The following is a 27,086-nucleotide window of genomic DNA, read 5'->3' as shown; positions in this document are numbered from 1 at the left end:
TCCCGGATTCACCACACCCCTTTCCCTTCTTCCTCTATAAATGCTGCCCAAACCCTCGCCCAGGCGCGACTTCTCTGGCCCCTTTCTCTCGGACCAGTGAACCTCGCCCGGGAGCATTCCCAAATAAAGCTTGTTTAAGCTCTCCTCCGTTTCTTGGTGCCGTTCCTTACAGGAAGCATTCGGGCTGATGTCCAACTAATTTTATGAAACAAATATGCCCTAATACCCAAGCCAGACAAAGGTAAAATTTTAAAAATCATTAAACTATAGCGCATTAACATAGATGCAGAAATGAAGAACAGAATTTTAGCAAATCAGATCCAATGGCATATAAAGTGGATAATGTGTTCTTACCAAGTGGGGTTTATGCAAGGAATGCATGGTTGGTTTAACATTTGAAAACCAAAATTATAATTCACCATATTAAAAGACTAAATACAATTTTTTTTTTTTTTTTTGCGGTACGCGGGCCTCTCACTGTCGTGGCCTCTCCCGTTGCGGAGCACAGGCTCCGGACGCGCAGGCTCAGCGGCCATGGCTCACGGGCCTAGCCGCTCCGCGGCGCGTGGGATCTTCCCGGACTGGGGCACGAACCCGCGTCCCCTGCATCGGCAGGCGGACTCTCAACCACTGCACCACCAGGGAAGCCCCCTAAATACAAATTTTAAACATAAATAAGCCTACCATGTAACTATCTCAGCAGATGCAAAGAAAGCATTTACGAAAATACATCATGGATTTTTTTTTTTTTAAGGCAAGGCTTTACTGAGGCCCCTGCTGCAGCAGGGGTAGGGGTGCATCCAGGGATCGGGCCAGAGGGGTGGCTTAGGTGTTTTGCCCACCCCTCTGGTGGTGGTGTGTGCAGGGGGCATGCTCAGTACCCTGCTTTTGCTCCTGACACCCTGTTTTTGCTCCAGGCTCTTCAAAAGTGGCAGTTGGGTTTTTTGATCTTTTGTATCTTTTTGGGTCCAGAATTTGCCCCAACTGCACATGCGTGCAATTATTTTTAGTCCCATATAGTTTCTTTGTGTGTTGTTTTTCCAGGAGAGCTGTGTCCAGGTGCAAGCATTGCAACACTGTAGCAAAGGGTCCCAGGTCCCAGCCTGTTTCTTTTTTTTTCTTTTTCTTTTTTAACATCTGTGTGATATTCAAGTGGAGATGTTTAAGATAGTTGGCCCTGTGAGCCCAGTTTTTAGGGAAAAATGTGTTGATGTTTGAGATTTCCCAGGGAAAGGGTCAAAAAGGGCCTCCAGAGAAATACCAATATTTAAAGGACAGGCAGGGGGAGAAGAATATTATTCCATAAAGAAAAATAAGACTGATTTTTTATTCAAATATGGGCAGGCAGCATAAACCAGGTGTTTTTAAAGTTTGACCTTCAGAAATAGATGTTCTACACCATTTTCTGTGTTAGTGAGTGTTAGAAAATTACAGTAAAATCTAGGTAGCTGTAAGGATTAAATAATTGCCTGACAACCAGTAGCAAAGGGTAGGCACATAACAAATGTCAGCCTTCCCTGCCATCTGTATTAGGAATTAGGTAGAGGACCCTCCTGGCACCCTCTCCTCGTGGAAGCCTTCTATAGTTTCTACTGCAGGAAACTTTCTACCTTTCAAAGGCTGGGGATTGCTATTGCAATTCTTTTTGCTACTTTCCAGTAATTGCCCTTCTATCTTCTGTGGTATAATATTGCTCTGTCAGCTAGATAGGACTACAACATCGTTTGACTATAGTGTGAGATTTCAGGACAAGTATCTGGTATAGGTATATGGTTTTTAATAATCCCAGCACAGTTAAGCTTTTTAGCACTCTCTACTTTCAGTTTCTAGTGTATTCCTCTCGTATCTATAGCCTGGGTAGCAGTTTTGCTTCTGAGAAAATATAGCTCTCTTCAAGCATTATTCTCGAGTTTTGGCAGAGATATGCTTTAAATACTAGCGGAGATCCCAAAACGTAGCTGTGTTTTCCACTTATGGAAATATACTCGAACTAGATTGTCTTTTTCCTTCTAGCTTACTTGTGGTCTGGCACTTGTGGTCAGATTTCTACTACCTGCTCTGCCAATATGGGCTATGTAATGATTTGAGCCAATCCAGCTCTAAAATTTTTGAATCTTTTATTTTTCTTCTCTTGTTCTATTTCCTTCAAAATAATGACATTGAGATTGATGGATACTAAATTATCATAATTCTATGAGCAATTAAAACAATAAAGAGATATATTTATAGAAAATAGAGAGAAAATGCTGTAATATGTCAATAATAATTATTGTCAAAGCTACAGGAATGTTTGGGTCTACCTTTAACTGGCTAACATTTGCTTCATTTGCTTTGAAGTAATAAGTGAAAACTGATCAGAAGTAGCCTTTTCAAAGGGCTTATATTTATTGTAGGATGCTTCAACATAAGAAGTTATTCAATACAAGATCATCTAAGCTATCTAGGCTAAACTTAGTATTTACCCCCTGTTGCCACACACACACAGACACACACAGATACACACACATACTGGGGTTATGAATGAAAGTCTATTGTACCTTAACCTCCAAGGGTAAGTGCTTCTAATGGCCCATTAGTCAGTTGCCTTGTAGATATGGATGCTTTCTCTTTCTCAGGTGCTGCCTAGGCTGTCACTGTGGATAGGATCTGGGGAGAAGAGGGTTCCCAGAACAAGGTCCAGAGCCTCTGGCCGGAGACTCCACCTTCAAGCCTTAGGAAAGTAGAGGAACTGCTTGCAGCACTGCAGTTGGAAGCACATGCCACGGAGCTGTGAGCCCTTAGGGTTCTTAAACTTAACAGTGATGAATTTGCTTTCTGTGACTGGATCCCCTAGAGATGTTAGGGTTCACACTCTTAATATAAATTGACTGTATGCAAGTTAACTAACCCTAATGTGTCTATCTAATGGTATATTAGTATACATGGTCGCCCTGCAACACCCACCTATCTGGTTGTATAGATATGCACATCAGGCAGCCTTTCCTGATAGATGGTGATAAGATGTAGACCTAGTAGACCCTCACTAGTAGGTAGACAGCCCTCCTGTGCTGGTGTTGATAAGTGCTGTGGTCAGAACTGGGACTTGAGTCACAATTGCTGGTGGTTTTTTCTTTTCCTCTACAACAAACATTGATTCCTTTTTGTATTGATTTTACAGTCAGAGAAAAATATAAAAATTTTGATGTTATAGAGCCTTTTTCTAGCTAACTCATCGCTAATCAGCAAATGAATTTCCATTCTGAATAATCCTGCAACTCTGTACTCCACAGCAAACCTGAAATCTTCTCTGATGTTTTCCTTTTGCACTTCTTCATCCCTGCACCATACTTATTTCATGTAACCCCTTCATTCCTGTTTTCCTGGATTTATTGCCATCTTCCCTGTTAAATTCTTGATGTCAGTATATATAAACTTCATTTCTGATAAGCTTTTTACTTTTACGAGAAAGCAAGAGATTACATTACCAAATACGATATAAATTCAGAGTGATTTGTATCTTTCCACTCCTATCTTACAGGTTTCTCCATGTTAGTGGACACTCTGAACTTAGCATAATTAAATTAATTTAGTCTTCTCTAGATAGTCATTTGATGTTTTTGAATCTCAACGATGTTTGTGCTTGAAAATTCACAAATGACTTTATCTTTCATTCTTGTTCAATTGCAGGGGGAGAGAGGATTTCCAGGTTTGGAAGGCCATCCAGGTTTGCCTGGATTTCCAGGTCCAGAAGGGCCGCCAGGGCCTCGGGGACAAAAGGTACGTGCCAAATTACCAACCAGTAATACTAAAGGAATTAAGCCATCTTAATGTGGGACAGGTGTCAAATCAATTAAAAAGTTACTGAATTATAGCCAGAAACTAATATTTAAATAAAACAATAGAATGGCCAAGAATCTATACTTCATTGTTGTTGTTTTTTTAAAAAAGCTGAATATTACTGCTGTATTCAAATGCTTTTGGAAGCTGTTAATTGTGTGTGGTCATTGGGATCCTTAACAAAAATTAAGTCCTGTCAGGAGCTCAGCTGAGCTGGAGAGCGCTTAACTGCCAGGTGTCAGAGTACTGATTAAGACAACAAGCCAACATGAAAGTAACAGTCAAGGCTTTAGTCACTTAACCGTGACAGTGTGTATAAGCAAAACATAAACCAGAGAAAGCGTGGACTCCCCCACTCTTCCATTATTCCTCATGGAACAGTGCCAGTGAGGGTGAAATGGATAAGCACAGACACAGGGAATTGTTTCACTGCTCAGGGAGCTTGGAGCAAAAAACTGCTGTTTTGTTTTTTTTGTTGTTGTTGTTTCCAACAAAAGGTTCACATGTTTATTACAGAGCTACACAGTGAGCAGTGATGAGGAAAGCTCAAGAGGAGAGAGCATCAAACACAGGCAGCTGTTCCAGACACTAGTGATGTTCTGATAATGTGTGTGAATTCATATGTGAGGCTCATTATAGACCCAGCTTGGTTCTTCTCCAATGTCTTCTCTTAGAGTTGTACCTGATTTTATTACCAGTTTTCATTCGAATCCATTGGGGAATGGGATGATTCTGCTTTTGTTTCTTGGCCAGAAATCGCTTGATCCTGAAAGTCTTGTGAGAAGACATGGCGATGATCAAATCCAGCCGCAGATAGAATGGAGGACAAGAGAAAAGAGCAAAACTGCTGTTTTTTAGTATACCTGACAGCAGGATGAAAGAAGGGAGGGGGGAAGGGCTAGGAGTGGAGAACTACTGAGTCAGAGTACAGAAAAAATGTCCTCAAGGTTCCCCCTCTTTGAATGAAGACGTCTTCACCAAGGTTCCACGTAAAGAGGCCTTTCAGTGCAGATATGCATAAGAGCATGACCAGCCAGGGGGATTGACTCCTTTACTACAGTTCCCTTCAGAGACTGACATGCATTGGCTGTGCACTAATTCTGGTGTGGGATGGGCAGCTTTTCTCTATGAGGCTTACCATATGGTTGGGCCTGAAAAATCACACATAGGTCTTTAGCCAGGAGCCAGATTCCTCGATTCCATTTCCTGATTTTTCAGGACCCAAATGAGAAACATAGGTTACTCCAACATGGACCTGAATGGGTCGGGCTTTGAGGAGTTATGTCAAAAAATAGGTAGTTAATCTGAGGCTCCAATGGATCATGGTCCAAAATTATTCCAAGCAGGACAATCAGGCCTGCCTGGAGGAGTGAGTGTAACCATAAGCTCCAAACATTACCAAGCCAGGAATAGATGGGGTTGGGTGGTGAGAGACATGTCTACCAGTTTGTCAAATTTACAGTGGCGGCAGCTATCTGAGACAGGTGTATCAATGAATTTGGTGAGGTGGAAGTCACACAGGCTATTCTGTGGGAGAGACAGAAGGAGACAATATATCCTTACACTCTCCCTCTCCTGTACCCAGGCTCATAGATCCAAAGGTGCTGTTATCCTGTCAGTTGGGAATACTTTTCCCCGTTGACTGCTGTGTGGGCAGTTTCTCCTGTACCACGAGCAAGGATAGCATCTTATATGCATGTTAAGATATAGGATGTGAAGAGATAATAGTGAATTTTAAGATTGGGAAAAGCTTCTGTTTTTTTTTTTTTAATGGCTCTTTGACTGATGAACTGATATATGAAAGGGCCAGTTCTGTTCATTTTCCTGGAAAATAATAGTGGTTTAGAAACCCTTTTTTCCTAATTTTATTTCATGGAATAGTGGTACATCGTGTCATTAGAGCATTAAGGAAATCAAATGGATACTCATCAAGTAGTCCTCTGAGTAAAGGGGGAAAATTAATTTAAACGCACAAATACTTTTTAACACTTAACTATACCATAGCATAGATTGTGGGAATAGGCTTGAGCATGATCTCTCAGGAGGTGGCAGTACACCAAGGAAGTTTTATTAGATTCAAGAGCAGAAGGGACATGTGCTAAATTTCCTGAGTAGAACTTTACACTGAGGAAAAGGCAAGACTCTAAATGACTGCATAAAATTTAAGTAGATGGGCCATACAACAGAATTTCCTATGTCCAATGAGGTGCAAAATAGCAGAATGTTTCTTGTGCACCCAGAAAGAGCAGAAGGATCTGAAAGAGTCAAGTGGGTAGAATTGAGCACTAACTCAGCAGCAGTCCATGTAGACTGCTGGCATGGGACATCTCAATGGATTCCAGCTTGGACTAGACTGTCCCACCCCTCAACGTCTCAGAACGACTTAAGCCCTCCATAGCTTAGGCACAGGCTTGTGAAAATGAGGTGGGAAGTCCAATTAACTGAGGTTAAGTTTCAGCCATCTTAGTGAAATGGGTGCTCTGAAATAGAAATTAAGTTGAACCATAGAAAAATAAAGTTACATTTCTTGTATCTGAGTTTACCTGGGATTTGGGGCTGAGTTTCTTGCACACTATGCTCAGTGAGAGGTGGCAAGTCTAATAAAGATTTAGGTCAGATTAAAAAGAGCTTCCCTGGTGGCGCAGTGGTTGAGAGTCCGCCTGCCGATGCAGGGGACACGGGTTCGTGCCCCGATCCGGGAAGATCCCACATGCCGCGGAGCGGCTGGGCCCGTGAGCCATGGCCGCTTCCGGAGCCTGTGCTCCTCAACGGGAGAGACCACAGCAGTGAGAGGCCCGTTTACCGCAAAAATAAATAAATAAATTAATTAATTAAAAAAAAAAAGAGCTAACTACATCAGATTTTTTGAAATAGTTTAGCATTAACTGGGACTATTGTACAATAGTATGATAATTTTAAAATGTGTGGTTGTATGCAGTTTAAATTTAGAAAGCAATCCAGTCTTTTGCTGTGATTCCATTTCTATATCCATAAAAGGAGGAGGTTTGACTGCTTTCTAAACTTTGGGGATTTTGAATTAGAAGCATTTTCTGCTTCTATCTTCAGTATGACTTCATGCTCCCCAACATAGCTGAATTTATACTTTTTATGTGATTGAGTATTCGGGCATATGTGTATGTGTTAACATACATACCAAGTCAAAAATTTTGTAGGATTATTCTTTAATCTGTATACTCATATATGAAAGTAAATATATATAAAACAAATATATATAGGAGTGTATATATAAAGATTACCAAAGGATTTCTTTATTCTTAAAAATAAAATTTAATTGATTTTCAATAGATAATATATTCATTTTGTTCAAAATAAATTAACATAAAAAGGGTATACAATGAAAAAAATCTCCTTTCCACTGTGTCCATTAGCCACTGAGTTCTACATATTCCTAATGGGCATCCACTTATGTTATTTTCTTGTGAATATGCCCAAGAATTTTCTATGAATATGTGTGCAGATACAAATATATACATGCACATACATGCATATACACACATACACACTTTTACCTCCCTTTGTTTATAAAATGGTATCCAACACATTGTTTGACCTTTGTTTTTCACTTGATATACATTGTAGATATCATATCAGTATACACGGAACCTCCTCATTTTTTATAACTGCATGGTATTATATTGTGTGTATAAACCATAACTCATTAAGCCAGTTCCCTATTGATGATCATTTAGGTGGTTTTCAATTTTTTGCTACCACAAACAGTGCTGCTATGATGTACAATTTAAATAGATTTTCTTTCCCCAATAAGGGATTATCTCTAAGATTACTAGAAGTGATTTTGCTGGATCAGAGCATACATGTATTTATATATTTTTGTGGATATCGCCAAATTGCCACCCAAGAAGTTGTATGATTTATCCTTGGTTCAGCAATGTACAAGATCAATTTCCCTGTAGCTTCACCCAATCCTATTATGAAACTTGGATTCTTGCCAATCTGTTAGATGAAAAATGGCCTCTCAATGAACTTTTAGTTTGCACTTCTCTTATTAAAAATAAGATTGAGCATCTTTTCATTTCTGTGAACTGTCTATTTATACCATTTGCCCATTTTTCTACTGGATTGTTGGTGTTTTCATATTTCACCGAGCTATTTATATTTTAGGGAGATTGCCCTTTATCTGTGTTGTGAGTTACAATTATATCCCACCAGTTTGTCATTTGTCTTCGATGGGTGTGTGCATGTGTATGTGTATATTTATGTGTGTGTGTGTGTGTGTGTGTGTGTGTGTGTGTGTGTGTTTTGTTTATCAGAGGTCTTCTGTGGCATTTGGGTTTTGAATATTACATGCCTTCCCCACTGTAAGAGTATAAAATAATTCTCCCATGTTTTCTTCCAGTATATTAATAGTTTCACTTTTTTCATGTGAATGTTTTATTGATTTCAATTCATCCTGGTATGGTTTGTGATGTAAGTTCCACTTTTTTTTCCAGATGTCCTCACAAGTGTGTCCCAATATAATTTTCCCCACTGATTTGCAATGCCACTTTCATTATATACCAAATTCACATGAATATATGGACCTGTTTCTCAACTTTTCATACTCTTCCAATGGTCTGGTTATTCAAATATCAGAACCAAACTATTTTAATTATTGACATCTTATGCTATATTTTTATATCTGCCAGTACTAGTGTCCCCTCATTGATCTTTTTTTTCTTCAGAATTTTTCTCAGTGTAACTAAATTGTTGATAATTGACTTTTTTAATGTTGAATCCTATTATCCAGGAACATGGAATGCCTTTCCATTTGTTCCAGTCTTCCTTTTTGAACTTCAGAAGTGTTTTAAAATTTTCTTCTTATGAATCTTAAACATTTCTTGCTCCGTTCATTGCTAAATATTTTATCTTTTTCTGCTATTGTAAATTGCACATTTTCTTCCATTATGTTTTCTAACTGGTAGTTGTTGGTATATAAGAAAGCTATTAATTCTTCATATTAATTTTATATACAGTTACCTTACTGAATTATCTTATTGATTATAGTTTTTCATTTAACTATCTTGGGTTTTCCATGCATACAATCGTATTATTTGCAAATAATATGTTTTACCTCATTCTTTCCAATTTTTATACCTCTAATTTCTCTCTCTTATTTAGCCACGTTGGTTAGTATGACCAGTATAGTTTTAAGGCATCCTTGTCTTATTTTCACCTTTAGTGGGAAGACACAAAAAGATTCATTGAAGAAACAATTTTCTAGTTTTAAAATAGAATTAGATTTACTTTAATTTCCTTAGAGATGCATCTTTTGTGAAAAGAGTAGATTATTAACCTTGTTTTAAGGCAAGGTGTGGTAGGCAGAATAATGCCCACCCCCTAAAGATGTCCATAACCTAATCCCCAGAACCTGTGAATATGTTAGGTTACACAGGTAAGCAAAATTAAGATTGCAGGTAGAATTAAAGCTGCTAGCTAGTCAGCTGGTTTTAAACTAGGGTAATTATTCTGGATGATCTGGGTGGGCCCAGTATAATCATAAGGGTCCTTTCAATGTTGAAGAGGGAGGCAGAAGAGTCAGTGTCAGAGTGGTGCAATGTTAGAAAGATTCATTCAGCCATCACTGACTTTGAACATAGAAGAGGGCCATGAGCAGAGGGATGCTCGTAGCTCTGGAAGCTGGAAAAAGAAAGTAAATGAATTCTCTCCATAGAATCTCCAGAAAGTACATAGCTCTGCCACTGAGACCCTTCATACCTCTGACTTCCAGAACTGTAAGATTGTATTATTTTAGGCCACTAAGTTTGTGGTAATTTGTAAGAGGAGCATAAGGAACTAATACATCAGGTAACCTTTTCTTCAAATAAAACTTTTCATGGAAGCCCCAAATAAAACAGATAAAAACAGAGCGTCAGTGATTGAAGGAGGGTGGCATAGGCATAAAGGAACCTCCAGGGGAAATTCTAGGGTTGTAAGTAGAGTAGTTTGAAAGCCACTTGTATAAAGCAAGATGTCCCAGTTTAATAAAAACTATCTAAAGGCTCAGATGGTGGCCTACTAGCTGTATGTTCCACTGAAATTCCTGCCTATTGGAGCAGAATTAGGTTTTCTTTATTCCATTTTTAAAAGAAACTACATAGTAAAACTTAGTGAGGCAAGACTAAATTCTCAGCAATGCGGTTGTAACTAGAAATGGGTAAATAGATTAACAAACATGTGGGCAGCCTCTTTTGCATGGAGTCTATAGCAGAAGCTTGAAAGGAAAGTCTATGGTTTTCTTTTTCTTTCTTAGCTCTGCCAGTAGAAAGTGTCTTATAAAACATAGCAAAGGTTTAAAACAGCAAACTCAAGAACAGCACATATTTAGGCCCAGAGATGATGCAAGCAGATTGACACAATATAGAAACTGCCCAGATTTTCAGCTCTTATTTTGTTTATGCATAAATGATTTGGGGAATATCTATACTACTATTTCATCTTTCTTTTCTTGCATGCTTCATAATTAACTTTACAGGCATAAAGTTTCTTCTACATGTTAACAGTTTTCTTCTCAGTAAATAAAGGCGTTTCTTTTAGCATCTGACTTACCTCAGTGCTTTCAGTCTCAATAATACATGCTTCTTCCTTGGGCATGTAAGTGTCTCACTAACTTTCACAAAGGTTCACAAAAATGTGTCTCAGTTTACAGTCTAAAATTAGTTATTTGAGGGCTATTTTTGAAGGAAAAATAACTAAATATGTTGTATTTTTCAGGGTAGTGATGGAATTCCAGGGCCACCAGGACCAAAAGGGATCAGAGTAAGTGATATTTGCTGTATCAAATGCTTTGTTGGTCAAAATAGAGAAGAAGCAAATGAAGTGTTATGAGGCAACTAGAAAAGACTCATATTGAAATGCAGAAAGAAAACTGAAGTCTTTAAAAAGTTAAATTTAAGCGTTTGTATATGTCTACAATTAGCCTTTCTCTAGTATTTTGATAGTTACCTTTATATATCCAGATGTCTGTTTAAACTAATGAAAGAAGACTTTTGGTTAAGAAATAGAAAGTGTTGAATTACAACAAATTTTCAATTTATTAAAAATATATATCATACAGGTGATTTAAAGCAGAACTTCCCAACCAGTGCGATCATCTCAGTCCTCTGGGTTCAGAGGGCTGATCGATCACATCAGGCTGTGTACCCTCCCCGGGTCCTACATACAAATATTATAATTTTATTTGTGTATCTTGAAGAGAACAAGTTTGTGAAGCACTAGTTTAAACCGTTAGGTTAAAGAATAACTATTTTTGGAAGAATACAATATTGCCTCAGTTCTAAGATGTATGATTTTTCAAGTTTTAATGTTCTGGAAATCAGGATGTGTCTCAAAATTGAAGTGCACATTTAGTGTAATTTTTCTGAAAAGCTTTTAGGTTGATATATACTTTTCAGTGTGTTTTAGATTTGGGAGGAAACGGTGATGTTTAAAAATAGTACTGGCTTTTGGAAAATCATATTTAACTTTTTGAGCCTCAGTTTCTTCATTTGTTAAATTGAAGAGAGTCAAACAACACAATCTCCAAGGTCCCTTTTAGCTCTGAAATTCTGTTGTCATGGATTGACAAGGTCCCTGAATTTGAATATAAAATATATGGGTGGTGGCTATGTGTTACAAAGACAAACATTCTGATCTTCTGGATCTCCAGAAATTTAGTAGATGTACACATTTTATATAAATATTTAAAACAGTCTGTTTGCTATCTACGTCTTAACAACATGTAGCTTGCCTTATGCGCTGCTTACGACTGGTGTGGGTAGGGCACTGGAAAAGCAAGGAGGAAACTCAAAACTCTTCGTTTATTTTAGCAGACATGTATCTATGTTTTTTTGTAGTAACTGAATATCAGTATACTATTAAAGCTCTTCATAATAATCATATCTCTTAATAGCTATAGCTACCATTAACTATGTTCTAAGCACTGTTGAAACTAAATAGCTTCAAAATAACAATATGCAAATAAAACAACCATTTCAATTTTAATACTAATAATAGAATTCTTAAATGCCACTAATTATTTCTTTGCTGTTCTTCTTTTCCCCTTTGAATTGACTAATTTCAGTCAAAATATCATGTTTTAAAGACACTTGAAGTAATTCTCTTCTCTGTATGGTTACTGTCCACAACTTGCTGTACATTAGGTTCATTGGTCCCAGTTTGCTTTCAAGTTTTAACGATTTCCTTTTTACCGCTTTCTAATTTTTCATTATTTAAAACATTTACATTGTTCTATAAGGCAAGGTATAGTCAGAGATGCTACCTATCCTTCCTTCCATCTCCCTATTCTCTTTCCGCCTTCCCCCAGAGGTAATCATTTTTATTATTTTCTGTTTATCTTTTCATTGTTTAGTATCACTACCCTTGCTATAAAAAGTTAGTGTATTATATACACTACTTACACTTTGTTTCTTTTGCTTACCATTATATCCTGGAGATCACTACATATTTCAATGTACAGAGATTTTGCTCATTCTTTTTAACAGCTGCATAGTTTTATATTATGCGGATGTACCATAATTTATTTAGTCATATCCCTATTTATTTAGTCATGTCCCTATTTAGGTTAGAAACCTTTAGGTTTAAATATGGTTATACAGCCATTTCTAGACTTTAGCTATAATAATGCTTCAGTCAGTAACCTTGAATTTCATATTTTGTTTCATAATTTCTTGTGTGCCTTTGGGATAGATTCTTAGAAATGAATTTCTTCGAAGAGTAAATAAATACATGTGTAATTTTGTTAGGTATTTCCAAATTTCTCTCCATGGTGTTTAAATCCCATTAGCAGTTGTATGAGAGTACCTTTTCCCCATAGCCTCACCTACAGAGAGTTTTGTCAAACTTGTATTTTTGCCAATCCTGACAGGGGAATTTGATTAAAGAATTTTGTGGGTGATCACATTGATGTTCTCAGGGGCAGATATATTTGCCACATACCCATACCCTGCTGAATTCAATATTCATCACAAACCTGGGAGAATCACTTTGTCTTTTAGAAAAGACCTTTCATCCACTAATTTGCCTGCTCCTGCTAAGTGCAATAAAGGCAATGCTCCCTCAAATAGGAGTTTTTTTCTATAGTTTTCTATAAAAGAGATTTTTAAACACATATAGGAGTTTTTTCTATAGTGTTTAAAAGAACGAGTGGTAATAATCAATGAAACACATTTTGTCCATTGCTATTCTAAATGTAATTCTCATAATTCCCTTAGGTAGGATATTATTTTATTGTTACTGATTATTATTTGATTCAAGGAATTTATTTCTTTTATAGGGTCCTCCTGGACTTCCTGGATTTCCAGGGACACCGGGTCTTCCTGTAAGTAGGATTTGGCTTCTTATTTTAAAATTCCTTAAAAAGTAATCTAAGAAATATTATACATGTGTTATATCCCCTTTCAAAGGGAATGCCAGGCCATGATGGGGCCCCAGGACCTCAAGGTATCCCTGGATGCAATGGAACCAAGGTGAGATTTCTTTGACTTAATCTTAAGCAATATGCTTGATAATAATAGACTTAAAAATTTCAAGGAATCAATATGAAGAATGTCAAAGAAGAGATATAGTAGCTTCATGTCTAGGACAGGCATAGGATATGTTCTCAGTTAACATTTTCAATATATTGAAACATCAGTAATTCTTGAAGCTTGTGTAATTAGCTGGGATATTGCATTGGGTTGAAGATTATTTACCAAATCCTTTTTTTTGACTTTAGTGTAAAGTAAGATGAGAGTTAAAAAGGAATTAGGATATATATGTTTCAAATATTGTATCGGTTGTTAAGAGTAATACTTGTGAATGTCATTCATTAGCTTTGTCTTTTTTAAACAACTAGGTACAGTTTAAGTTTTCAAATCTTTCATATTCTTAAAACTTCTTTACCTTGCCTAATAACTTCCTTAAGAAAAATCTTAAAAATCTATATGTAATATATCACATCAGTTTTTACCATAAACTATTAGTATGAAACCTGAAACTTCTCCATCAGTGAAAATAATGAATTTAACAAGTGAAAAAATAAAACTTCACATACTACAAACATCGTTTCCTGACCCACTTTTCTTATCTTTAGTCAATCCTAATTCCAACTATTTGGATTTAATATAAAATGAGAGAAAGAAAAAAAAAAGAGGAAAATCTGCTCTTTTTGAATGCTTACATATTATTGTTTCTGCTTCTTCTTCCCTCACTTTTCTCATTTTCCTATAGGTTAATGAAATTTATTATTATTTTCTGTATATCCTTTTGGCATTTCCATTTTGTACATAATATTCAGTGAAACTATTTATGAAATACCCTAGATTTTTCTAACTAATGACATGTGTCATATTTTATATTAGGGCATATATTTAAAATAACTTGAAAAAACTATTTTGCATTATGGGAGGCCACGTTTTGTGATAATCGTTGTAGTATATACTTGAAGGCAATAAAATATTTTTACCTCCAATATTTCTCCAAGTCGTTGTGACCCTTGCCAATAATAATAATAATAATGCCATTATTTATTATTATTATTATCATTTTGATTTTGATTGTGGGTTTGTTTTGTGAGGCTTAGTTCTTCATTTCTGCTTGGGGTGACCTTACAGTGATAGAACCAATGTGGAATTAGTTTGCATGGCACATTGCATGTTAAAGTAGGCTACATTTGTATGCCTGTTCTGGTAATTTGTTTGGTTTTTGCCAGCACGCCTTGAGCAACAGACCACTAGCCAGTTTTAATTTTGAAGACCAGATGTATCTACAATGAGTATAGCATGCTATGTGATTAAAGGGATCTTTTTCTTTCTTTTTGTTAAAGCAGCACCTTAGCAGATCTCATGATTAGCTTGTGTTTGAGGCAACAAAGTTTTTGAAAATGGATTTATTATGTATACTTTCAGATTAAATGGTTTCTTATATTTCTAACTACGTAACTAATAGAACGAACCCTAGAGATGGAGCCAGAATACATGGGTTGTTTTGTTTTCTGTCTTCTAAACTCAGTGTACAGGCCACTCCCTTTCTCTCTGGGCCTACTTTGTCCATGTGTAAAAAGTGGTAGAGAGAGGGATATTGGACAGTAACTCAAAGGCACATAGCTGTAATCATTTTACTCTTTTAAGCCTCTGACGAGGATGTTTCTAAGATTACTATGGCATATAGATATTTGAAAGGAGGTTGCATTGGGGTTCTTCTACAGCAATTTTAGCTTTTGTTTTCTAAACCAAATGTCCATATTAGTACTTTACAAAAGGGAGTGAGAAAAATTGGGTGCCTAGAGAACATAATGACCTGCAATTGCTAGAACTATTGCTATTATTGTCCTTTTGGTGATATTAATGGCGTTCTTTCTTATCATCTTTTCCTCTTTACAAAAATAATTTGAAATAGTTTATGATGAAAGAAAAATGCAATAGGGCAGTTAAAATAAAAATCTATATAATACATGGGCAGGAAATTGGGGCAGATCATTAACTATTAAATGTGATGATGGCCAGGAATCTGTGGTATGATTGTCTCAAAATGGATTTGTCAGAAGAAAATGACTAAGGTAGAAGATTTTTTTCTTTATTTCTGATTGGGATTGATGAGTAGAGATAAAAGTATCTTAGAAGGCTGAATTGATATGGATAGTAGATATTGAAGTAATTGGAAAGTGAAGGCTAATGAATTTTTGGCAATCTGGTATGTTTCAAAATGGCTTTTACAGAAATCTTTTCAATAAGTCATTGTTTGTTGGTATAGCTACGCTTTGTTTTTTGTTCCTCACGCTCTTTATTTTTAACTCCTTCTAGGGAGAACGTGGATTTCCAGGCAGTCCCGGTTTTCCTGGTTTACAGGGTCCTCCAGTAAGTTATAAAATTTGGGATTATAATGAACACAGGAATTAACAGAAGAAGCAGAATTGTAGAAAGTGAGCTCAGTGCATTCATGTGGACCAAAGGAGTACATTTTGAAATACTAAACTAGAAGAGGATTTTTTAATATAAATTTATTTATTTATTTATTTGTTTATTTATTTATGCCTATGTTGGGTCTTCGTTGCTGCACACAGGCTTTCTCTAGTTGTGGCGAGTGGGGGCTACTCTTTGTTGCGGGGCGCGGGCTCAGTAGTTGTGGCGCATGGGCTTAGTTGCTCTGCGGCATGTGGGATCTTTCCGGACCAGGGCTCGAACCCATGTCCCCTGCATTGGCAGGTGGATTCTTAACCACTGTGACACCAGGGAAGCCCAAGAAGAGGATTTTTTATAAAAGAAGTTAGTAATACACAGAGCTCTCTGCTCTGTAAAACTAAAGATTCTGTGGTATTTAATATAAATGTCATCTCTAAGTATCTTAAGATACCTTGTACTCAGAATGATCTTACAGTAGTCTATTCAATTTGTGTTCTTTTGCTTGCTCCCCTCTCATGTATATAAAATAATCCCTTTTCTTTTTAATAATAGGGACCTCCTGGGATCCCAGGTATGAAGGTAAGCATCTCATGTTGGGAAGGTAAACATTTTGAATAAAATATTTAGAAAGCCTGCATCTTCAATCAGATAATGTCTCTGACTTCTGTCTTAAAATGGATGCTTCTAGAAGTTGTGCAGGTGCACATTTACGAGCTCTCCTTAAGTAGTCTCCTTTGTTCTCGTGGCTTTAAGTACCTTTTATGGGCTGATACACTTGCAAATGTGTATATCAGACTCACATTTCTTTTTTGATACCTTCCTCATCACATTTTTAAAATATTTATTTATTTGGCTGCACAGGGTCTTAGTTGTGGCACGCGGGATCTTTGATTTTTAGTTGTGGCATGCGAACTCTTAATTGCGGCATGTGGGATCAAGTTCCCTGACCAGGGATAGAACCCAGGCCCCCTGCATTGGGAGCGCAGAGTCTCAGCCACTGGACCACCACAGTTGACCACCTGCTCCCTCTAGAAATATTCTTTCTCTCTGGCTTCTGAGACGCTACCTTTTCCTGATTTTTCTTATGCATCTCTGGTCATTCTGCAGTCTTCTGTGCAAGCTCATGTTATTCTATCCAGCAGGTATCAGGACACAGTCCTGACCCCGTCTTCTCTTCTATGCCTAGCAATATTATTAATGCTCATGTTATTGATTGCTGTCTAGTTATGGAACACCTACATTTCTTTGTCTAAAACAGAATTTTCTTCTGTGTTAGATGCATGTATTAAACAGCCTCCCTGACATCTCCACTCAGATATCTCCCAGACATTCAAATTAACATGCTCAAAGTTAACCCAGACCCCCAAATGAACCTGTTCCTCCTGTTTTCCCCATCTCTAAAATTTGTATCACTATCATGTACACTTTTGCATGTATCAAAACCTGAGAGTTAGTATTTGCATTTTCTACTTCTTCACACAGCTCCTCATTCCATGCTATCTCTAAATACTGTTAATTTTGCTTGTAAAATATATCATAGATTCATCCACTTTTATTCATTTCCACTGCCACCACACTAATCATAATGCCTCATCTGGACTAGGCAGTAGCCTCTTAACTAGTTTCTTTTTTCACACACCCTCACCTCCCAGCCTGATTTATTCTGTACAGAGCAGCCAAGAATGATCTTTTAAAAATGTAAATCAATAATTTAATCTCCCTCCTTGTTATGAAGCACAGAACTTTTGGAGAAACCTTGAATCCCAGAAGAGAGGTTTTTGCTGCCTCCATGGCTCCTAATGCCAGACCTCGCTCTGTTTCTGGTGTGGGACAGCAAGACAGAATATTTGATTTGAATGACGTGTTTGCCAGCAAATAGATTGCCTTTCTATTGCATAATGTCATTTCATACCAAAAGATACAACAGTCCAAAAGCCATAATCCTAAATAATGTTGAGTCAGTATCAGTCAGGATACACTAAGAATATAAGAAGTTTCCGCATAATAAAGGACTCTCACAAACTGAAAAATATTTAATCTCCCTCCTTATAAACCTTCAAGGGCTTTCCACTGCATCTAGCATACAGTTCACATTCTTTTCCATTGCCTGTAAGACCTGCATATTCTGGTCTTTGCCCCATATTCCAGCCGTATCTTAAACCACTTTCCTTTGGCTCACTGATCACACCTGTCTGCATTAAGTTATTTGAATGTGCCCAAGCTCTTCTCTTTCTGCGTCCTTTGTTCATGCTGCTTACACTGCCTAATGCTCTTCCCCCATCTTCACCTGGCTGACTCCTTATTATCCTTTAGATCTCAGCATGAATGTTAACTTCATAGATTGCCCTTCTTTACTACCCAAACTAATTTCCTCCACTATTTCTTTTTTTTAGTTGAAATATATTTGATATATAACATTGTGTAAATTTAAGGTGTACAACATGTTAATTTGATACATTTATATTTTGTAATGTGATCGCCATTGTAACAATAGTTAGCCCCTCCATCACGTCACATAATTATCATTTCTTTTTAGTCCTCCACTGTTTCTTTTTTTTTTAATTTATTTATTTTTGGCTGTGTTGGGTCTTTGTTGCTGCACGTGGGCTTTCTCTAGTTGCGGTGAGCGGGGGCTACTCTTCACTGGGGTGCATGGGCTTCTTATTGCGGTGGCTTCTCTTGTTGCAGAGCACGGGCTCTAGGTGCACAGGCTTCAGTAGTTGTGGCTCGCGGGCTCTAGAGCGCAGGCTCAGTAGTTGTGGTGCACGGGCTTAGTTGCTCTGCGGCATGCAGGATCTTCCCGGACCAGAGCTTGAACCCGTGTCCCCTGCATTGGCAGGCAGATTCTTAACTGCTGCGTCACCAGGGAAGCCCTCCACTGTTTCTTTATCATGTACCATGTAGTTTTCCTTTATAGTCCTAAACAGAAAATTTTGTCATCTTATTTGTTTATGCATTATGGTCTGAATTTCCCCAGTATATTATTAGTACAATAAGAACAGAAGTCTTGTTTATCTTCTTCACTACAAAGCATCCAAAGCCTAACATAATTCTTGGCAAATATTTATATTTAATAAATGTTTTTAATGAATGAGTAACTAAAGGTATGACAGGTTCTTAATAAATCGACTGTACTTCAGCGTACTCTGGCCACTTCCTCATTTTCCTTTAAAAGGTAAATTTAAAAAATGTCATGAAGAACCTAGGGGTAAGGCAGGAATAAAGACGCAGACCTCCTAGAGAACGGACTTGAGGTTATGGGGAGGGGGAAGGGTGAGCTGTGACAGGGCGAGAGAGAGTCATGGGCATATACACACTAACAAACATAGTAAGGTAGATAGCTAGTGGGAAGCAGCCGCATGGCACAGGGATATTGGCTCGGTGCTTTGTGACAGCCTGGAGGGGTGGGATAGGGAGGGTGGGGGGGAGGGAGACGCAAGAGGGAAGACATATGGGAACATATGTTTATGTATGACTGATTCACTTTGTTATAAAGCAGAAACTAACACACCATTGTAAAGCAATTATACCCCAATAAAGATGTTAAAAAAATAAGAAAAAAAAATAAGGTAAATTTATTCACGTTAATTACTGAGATCGCCTAATCTTTGGGGACACTTCTGTGACAGATTGAATTCTCAGATCACTTTTTTGTGTTCTTGCCAGTTTTCATGTATCATAACTATTACTTACAATTTCCATTGATGATTTCTTTCAGGGAGAACCAGGTAGTATAATTATGTCATCATTGCCAGGGCCAAAGGGTAATCCAGGATTTCCCGGTCCTCCTGGAATACAAGTAAGCATCTGGTGATTTTCTTCTTTGCTATACTGATTAAATCAGACCACAGCATCACTTTTTTATCCTCAGCCTTTAATACTCTCTATTTTAGTTATAGAAATTATCACTTGAGGTTTGATAGATATTGCAGGTACCTTGTACGTGAAAATAAAAGTATTCTGGACCAGGGAGAATTTTAAGAAGCGCTGCTTTGTTCTTTTAACTCTCAGTCCAGTTTCCATGGAAATTTTTGTTTTGGGGTTTCGCAGCAGAAATAGGCTTCTATATTCTTATTCCTATGCTGTGGGGATCAGTAGGGTGGTAGGAGTAAATGGTCTGATTAAAAATAAAAATTGTGGGTTTCCCATTTAAGATATTAGAAGACATAATTTGTAACATTATCAGTTATATATAACATGAACATATTTTGAAAGCTAAAAGGATAAAATTTATACATAGTGAACATCAAGTATAATTTTCAGAAAAATAGTCATGTCAGCCTACACATAACATACATGGAGACAACAATAACTTTTGCGAATTTATAGATTAGGAAATTAATTTCTTGAGGTTTATTTTTCATGAAGATTGATCCCTTTGCCAAAAATAAAAATCAGTACTTTCTAGTATTTGATCACTAAGATACAATTTCAGGAACTTTTTTCATTAGCCACCTTCTCATTCCATACTTGATATAACCCATCCATATGTTCTTAAGTACTCCCAATCTTTTATCTCTTATAAATTTGTATTATGTTATATTTGAAAATATCAGAATACATGCAAAATATATGTAGGTTATGAAGCATAACAACCAAATGAACACTTATGAACCCAACACAGTGTTTAAGAACTAGAACATTACAAATAATTTTGAATCAACCTGTGGTTTCCTTGGCAGCCACATCCTTCTGCATTCTCCCAAGATGTGACTACCATCCTGGGTGTTCCATTGCTTCTTAAAAATAGTTTTATTATATATACATATATCTTTAAACAAGAGTATTTAGCTTTTGAAATAATACAAAATTTATGTGTAGTTTTCTCCAACTTTTTCTATTTGATATGTTAAGATTCATCCATATTATTGTATGTGGCTGTAGTTCATTCAGTTTCACTTCCGTATAACAGTCCTCGTTTGAATATACTAGAATTTGTTTCTCTGATCTCCTATTGTTGGATATTTGGGTTGTTTTGAGATTTTTTTAAATTACAGAATAATCCAGGATTTATACCTAGATATAAAATTACTAGATTTCAGGGCAGTCAAAATTTCAACTCCTTAAATGCCAAATTGTGTTCCAAAACAGTTATATCATTCCCTTACCTTTTGTCCCAGTTATTCTCACTTCCTTCTTTGTCTTTAATCTTATTTATTTTTATTTTAAAATTAGAGAAGCCACCTTGAATCTAGTAGCCTTTCCCTTCCCATTTCTAGCGTAAAAGCCCCACTAAATGCCCATCGTTATTGCTTTATATTTTAAAACTTCCTTACTATGTGTTTGTCCCACATTTGTTATGTACCACTGTAAAACGTAAGTTTTCTAATGCACCCATTTTGTTTAGTTGAATTTCTTTATAGTTATTTAATGCTTTTATTCTTCTACATTTTAAAATTCTGCTTATAACACTTCAGAATTATAGAAATGTACAACAGAATTCTGGCAACTGAAGTTAGAATTTCATCCATTTAGTTCTTTATACAATACAGTGAGACTTTTTTTTCTCATCCTTTTCTTTACTTCCTTTGTAACAGGGCCCAGCTGGTCCCACTGGTATACCAGGGCCAATTGGTCCCCTAGGACCACCAGGTTTGATGGTAAGGTTGCTTCTGTAATTTCATTTCTCCTTTTCTTTTGATTTCTTTCACAAATATTAATATTATTTGTATTACTTGAAAGTATAATGTATTTATAGTGTTCATGATCTATAGTTTTCTTAAATTTTCTTATTTATGGGAGATTTTACAGTGTTATGGTGAACAATATATATGCTAAGTAATAGCTCCATTTTATAGATGGAAAAAATGAAGTACACAAAAGGAAAGATTTAAAATATTTTGTCAGTTCTGGCCATCTTATGAAGTCTTCTAAGGCAGTTCTTCAGTCACTTGATGAAATATGTTTCTTCAAGCTGTGGTTTGCTGTTAAAGAGGTATTCACAAAACAGGTATTCACAAAAAAAATGGCTCTCATTTCTTAAGGACCTGTAACAAAACAGAAGGATTGGTGAGGGTAGTGAATCACTGTGCAATGGGATAAGGATTGGTATTCCCCAGGAAAGAAGCAAAAACTTATAAAGACCCTGAATGTGCAACCAGTTCTCTTACTTTACTACCTGTATGGTCACTTACATTTTCTACTCTAATAAATTGTAAGTACTTTTACCCCTGAAATACTTAGATTTCATTCAAGTCATGTTTTAGACTTAGAGCTCTGCTGTTGCCCTCTTAAAAGGGCAAGAAAATTGTACTTCAGTCAAAGTAATTTCTCATATGCCACTCTATCGCTCATCTACCATATATTTAAGTGACAGTTTTCATTATACCTTTATAGAGTGTACATTTTTGCTTGTGACAATTGGTCCTCTATTCATGAATGAAGGAAATAATGTTCGATAAATACTAGAAGATCTATCAGAAAAAGATTGTGATTTTGTCTTTTTTATAAATCTTTGGGAGAGGATTAGAAAACCTCTGAGTTTAGTTTGTTTTAGTTGTAGGTGTCTTGCAAAACATGAGATTCTGGACCATGGCACTTTTTCCTAACTCTGTTATTTACAACCTTGGCCTACCCTAGGTGTATTGTTACACCTTGAATTTCGTTAACTCTTGTGACCACATAACAGATTCACTCTGTGCTTCTTAATGTCCCTGCAATTAACCCTGATTCAACAGATGAAGCAAAGTCTTAGAAATGCCACCAAGGTACAATATGTAAATAAATAGGTCAGCTGACATCAAGAAGTGATATACTTGGGCAGACAAATGCCAATTTAACTTTTCAAACCTTGAAACATTCTCAAATATACAAAGATTATATAAAATAAAACTGGACTAAAAAAGTAAACACATGCTTTTTAGAACTAGACAGTTAATTGTCTTATGGTACCTAAATTTAACCTATAATTCTGATACGATAAATTTGATGTTTGTTGAGATTAATTTTTGTATTGATTTTTGGCACGAGTGTTACTCCTCTGCCTCTACCCATCCTTGCATTTCTTCCCCCGCCCACGTGTAGCCTGTCATGAGAAGTCTCCACAATTATCTAGTTTCTTTAGATCAATTTAAATGTGTGTCTCTGACTAGAAAGCAATGAGAAAAAACCCCAGGAAATATTATTTTGAAGGGCTTTTTCAGTCCTCACTTTTTATGAAACCAAATAATTTTTTAATATACTCATTAATATAACACTTTTTTCCCTTTTCTGTGTCTTTTATTCTTAGGGCCCTCCTGGCCCACCAGGACTTCCAGGACCAAAGGTAGTTTTCTTTTTTTTTTTACATCTTTTATTTGGTGTGGATTATTTTTGTTATTGTCAATGAGGTTTTAAATTGAAATCTTTCTCTTCAGGGGAATATGGGCTTAAATTTCCAGGGACCCAAGGGTGAGAAGGTGAGTAAAGAAGAAAGTTGCTTATTTAGCCCTCAGTTTTTTCCTGTCATAGTCATTTGAACTTGTGGTTTTGCTTCCTGCAACTGTCTTAGCTTACATGTTATATTATTGTCTGTTTAAACTATGAAATATCACTTTCTTATTTTATCTTGAAAACAGGGTGAGCAAGGTCTTCAGGGCCCCCCTGGGCCACCTGGGCAGATCAGTGAACAGAAAAGACCAATTGATGTAGAGTTTCAGAAAGGAGATCAGGTGAGTATGTAGGGAGGAAATCAATGAATATCTTGCTATGAAAGTAGCATTGCATTAAAATGCATTACAAGCTGGAATAAGGTTATATGTGAAAGGCCTTTTAAAATAACAAGGATTTGAGATAATTAAAATTTTAAAGTAGCTTGATTGAGATATACTTTATATACCATACAATTCACCCATTTAAAGGGCACAATTACATATTTTTTTAGTATATTCACAGGGTGGTGAAACCGCCACTACAATTTAAGTTTAGAACATTCTCATGAGGCCCCTCCAGCAAAACCCCATACCAGTTAGTTATGACTCCCCATTTCTCCCCAAACTCTTGAGCCCTGGGCAACCACCAATCTAATTTTTGGCTCTGTAGATTTGCTTATTTTGGACATTTTGTATAAATGGAATCATACAATATACGGTCTTCTCTGTCTGGTTTCTTTTACTTATTATAATGTTTTCAAGTTCATCCATGTTGTAGCATGTATTGGTACTTTGTTCATTTTTATGGCTGAATAATATTCCTATGTGTGTATATTCCACATTTTATTTATTAATTCAACGGTTGATGGGCACTTGGATTTTTCTCCATTTTTGGCTATTATGAATAATACCTTCATATACAAAATCAAGTCATGGTAAGATAGATTGTCATTGTTTTAGATGACTCTACATTTCACTGATATGCGGGGAGAAAGATGGTATTACTCTATAAAATCTTGTCGTTTTTAGAAATAATTTTCTGATACATTGCTTCTACTAGAGCAGATGAGGGGATCAAACACATCTTTTATAGAATAGTGGCTCACCCTTCAACAGAGTGTGTGCATTGTTGTTTCACTTAAATGCTAATAAGAAAGTTAAGAATAAAGGACAAATTATACTGAAACTCTACCATCAATATGTATTGGGCCATTTAAATCTCTGCCAAAATGGATGTGTGTTATATAGCTCCCAAATCTCCAAGTTTTAGGTACCCTTGCTTTTTATAAAATATTTTATAAGAATAAAAAATCATTAATACTTTTGGGACTTCCCTGGTGGTGCAGTGGTTAAGAATCCACCTGCCAATGCAGGGGACAGGGGTTCAAGCCCTGGTACGGAAAGGTCCCACATGCCGTGGAGCGACTAAGCCCGGGTGGCACAACTACTGAGCCTGCGCTCTAGAGCCCGCGAGCCACAACTGAGTCTGCGTGCCACAATTACTGAAGGCCGCGCATCTAGAACCTGTGCTTCACAACAAGAGAAGCCACCGCAATGAGAAGCCCTAGCACCGCAACGAAGAGTAGCCCCCGCTCGCCGCAACTGGAGAAAGCCTGCATGCAGCAACAAAGACCCAACACAACCCAAAATAAAATAAATAAATAAACTAAAAAAAAATCATTAATACTTTAATTTGAAGTGTTTTCTTGCTATTTACCTCAAAACTTGGCTTGTCCTAAAAATTAGCTGAAATGAGCAAAGATGGCTCTAGATTTTTTGCCTAGTAGATTTCAACTTTGAATTTGAAACATCTTATTATCTTTGGTTATATTACATGAGTTTATAGTTCAGCTTGTTAAAAGTGTTCCTAGCTAGCTCTAGTGCTAACTGTATTTATATTGCTTTCCTTCTCCCTACTACTGCATAGGGACTTCCTGGTGACCAAGGGCCTCCTGGACCTCCAGGGATACGTGGTCCTCCAGTAAGTAACCTAAAATTCTTTAGCATCATTTAATGTAAATTGATATTGACACATAGTACTCCATGAACCAATGTAAAATTACTTTTGTGTGTACAGGGTCCTCCAGGTGGTGTGAAAGGTGAGAAGGGTGAGCAAGGAGAGCCTGGCAAAAGAGTAAGTGTTACGGCTACTAATACTCTTTGCAAAAAATTTTAAATGTGTCTATGTGTGTGTGTGCGCCTGCCGGTGCACATGCACATGTGTGTCATTTTCTTTTTTTCCTCTTAAATCCTGCTTTCATTGCCTCAAAATGTCATGACTGACATATTCATTTATTTATTATAACACTGAAGTCCGAAAAGTCTACTTAAGAGAGTCCCACGCAGGAAAAAGCTTGTTATATTCTTTAACCTTATATTTCCAAATAACAAATATATATTCTTACATTTCCTTGAATCCTATAGGGTAAACCGGGCAAAGATGGAGAGAATGGCCAACCAGGAATTCCAGTGAGTATTTAAAGTCTATCCCTTCCCTCAAAAAAAAAATGGCAACATTTGTACATGTTGGTAAAGAAGCAGGATAGCAAAGAAGCTTGGCTTTGGAAGTAGTATAAATGAATGGAAATTTTGCTTTCTTTCTTTTCTGAATGTGAATTTGAAATTTCTCTGTTTTTCAAGACAGATTTTTGTCAGGTTTACTGAGATATAATTTGTATACAGTAAAATGAACCATTTTTAGTGTACAGTTCTGTGTATTTTGCTAAACACGTACAGTTGTGTAACGATCTCCATAATAAAAAATAGTTCCGTCCCCTCAAAAGTTCCCTCACGATCCTTTGTAGCTATTCCCTACCCTTCCCCAAAGCCCCTGGAAACAACTGATCTGTTCTCCATCCCTATAATGCTGCCTATTCCAGAGTGGCATATAAATGGAGTCATATTGTGTATAGCTTTTTGAATCAGAATTCTTTCATATAGCATAACGCACTGTACTGTATATCAGTAATTCATTAACTTTTAATTGCTGACCATTATGTGGTTATATGGATGTACCAAGGTTTGTTTATGCATTTACCCATTGAAGGATATTTTGGTTGTTTCCGGTTTGGGCCATCAGGAATAAACTGCTAAAAACATTCCCATACTATTTTTTGTGTGAATGCAAGTTTTTTCAGTACAAGTTTTGACATATCATTCTAATTGCTACCAAAAAAAGAGGAAAATAAAATATGCAAGTCCAGGAACACTACTTCAGGCAGCCTCAGTTTCAAGAGTATCCACCATAGATGTTAAAAGAGGTTTTCCAGGACAGATAGAAAATTTGATGAAATTTGGAGACTATTCTGAAGGAAAGGGAGCATTCTTAACAAGACTGGAAGTTATAAAGTCAGATAAATTGATTTCCAGATGATTTTCCTAAACAGGCAGTCCTCAGCTTATAAACTCTAGATTCACCAATGGCTTAAACATATAAAATGGCATAAGGTGGGGTTAAATTCAGGGCCCCAGTTACTGGCTTCCTTTGGAAAAGTGATTTAGGCAGCCATGATGTTCAGCAATTCCCTCTGATTGTTTTTGACTGATATCCCCAGGGAAAACGCTTTTCTCTGTTTGCACTGGGAGAACTAAAATTAGGTCAAATAAACATAGCCATGCAAGTGGGATCTTTTTGGGAACCACCAGACAGGTCAAAAATGACAATTCTCTGGGAATGGGGCTTTGAAGAAGCTTCAACCTGGTTCTTTCCCTTCCAGTTGCTGCTGTGCTGCTGGTTTTTACCTTGATTGTGAGCTGTTGGTTTTCAAGGCTACTGCGGAGCTGAGGAAGTGTGATGGGAATAGAACCACAAACCTCTGTGTTCTCACCAAGATTCAATCTTTTATTTTTTTTCAAGAAACACTTCCTGGATTGCTGCAAGCCTTTGGTTAATTTCTAGAGTTCTAAAAAGGTTGACTCTGACCATTTTTGCAAGTGTCCTTGTTGCTTTCATGGAGGAGAGGATTTTTGGAGGTCCTAATTACTCCACCATTTTTGCTGATGTCACTCTGTCTTCCATGTTTTA

At 36.8% G+C, this 27,086-nt stretch overlaps 2 protein-coding genes across 2 annotated transcripts in view; one reads left to right on the top strand and one right to left on the bottom strand.

Annotated features, from left to right (window-relative positions):
- Positions 1–27,086, top strand: part of COL4A5 (collagen type IV alpha 5 chain) — a 218,670-nt gene that overhangs the window by 98,455 nt on the left and 93,129 nt on the right. The window contains exons 3-16 of the mRNA XM_067722504.1: positions 3,667–3,756; positions 10,549–10,593; positions 13,109–13,153; positions 13,239–13,301; positions 15,615–15,668; positions 16,266–16,292; positions 19,432–19,512; positions 21,251–21,313; positions 22,942–22,977; positions 23,069–23,110; positions 23,270–23,362; positions 24,990–25,043; positions 25,140–25,196; positions 25,487–25,531. Coding sequence (XP_067578605.1) covers positions 3,667–3,756; positions 10,549–10,593; positions 13,109–13,153; positions 13,239–13,301; positions 15,615–15,668; positions 16,266–16,292; positions 19,432–19,512; positions 21,251–21,313; positions 22,942–22,977; positions 23,069–23,110; positions 23,270–23,362; positions 24,990–25,043; positions 25,140–25,196; positions 25,487–25,531 — 795 coding nt within the window. The remainder of the gene's footprint in view (positions 1–3,666; positions 3,757–10,548; positions 10,594–13,108; positions 13,154–13,238; positions 13,302–15,614; positions 15,669–16,265; positions 16,293–19,431; positions 19,513–21,250; positions 21,314–22,941; positions 22,978–23,068; positions 23,111–23,269; positions 23,363–24,989; positions 25,044–25,139; positions 25,197–25,486; positions 25,532–27,086) is intronic.
- LOC137217383 (large ribosomal subunit protein eL39-like) lies at positions 4,310–4,657 on the bottom strand. The gene has a single exon (XM_067724148.1). The coding sequence runs from the start codon at positions 4,603–4,605 to the stop codon at positions 4,450–4,452; it is 156 nt and encodes a 51-aa protein (XP_067580249.1). The 5' UTR covers positions 4,606–4,657; the 3' UTR covers positions 4,310–4,449.

The sequence above is a fragment of the Pseudorca crassidens genome, chromosome X (assembly GCF_039906515.1).
Source record: "Pseudorca crassidens isolate mPseCra1 chromosome X, mPseCra1.hap1, whole genome shotgun sequence".
In the NCBI taxonomy this organism is placed as follows: Eukaryota; Metazoa; Chordata; class Mammalia; order Artiodactyla; family Delphinidae; genus Pseudorca; species Pseudorca crassidens.
This window is presented reverse-complemented; position numbering and strand designations above follow the sequence as displayed.

Coding starts and splice junctions, on each gene's coding strand:
- LOC137217383 (XM_067724148.1), bottom strand. CDS start 4,605: ATGTCTTCTCACAAGACTTTCAGGATCAAGCGATTTCTGGCCAAGAAA.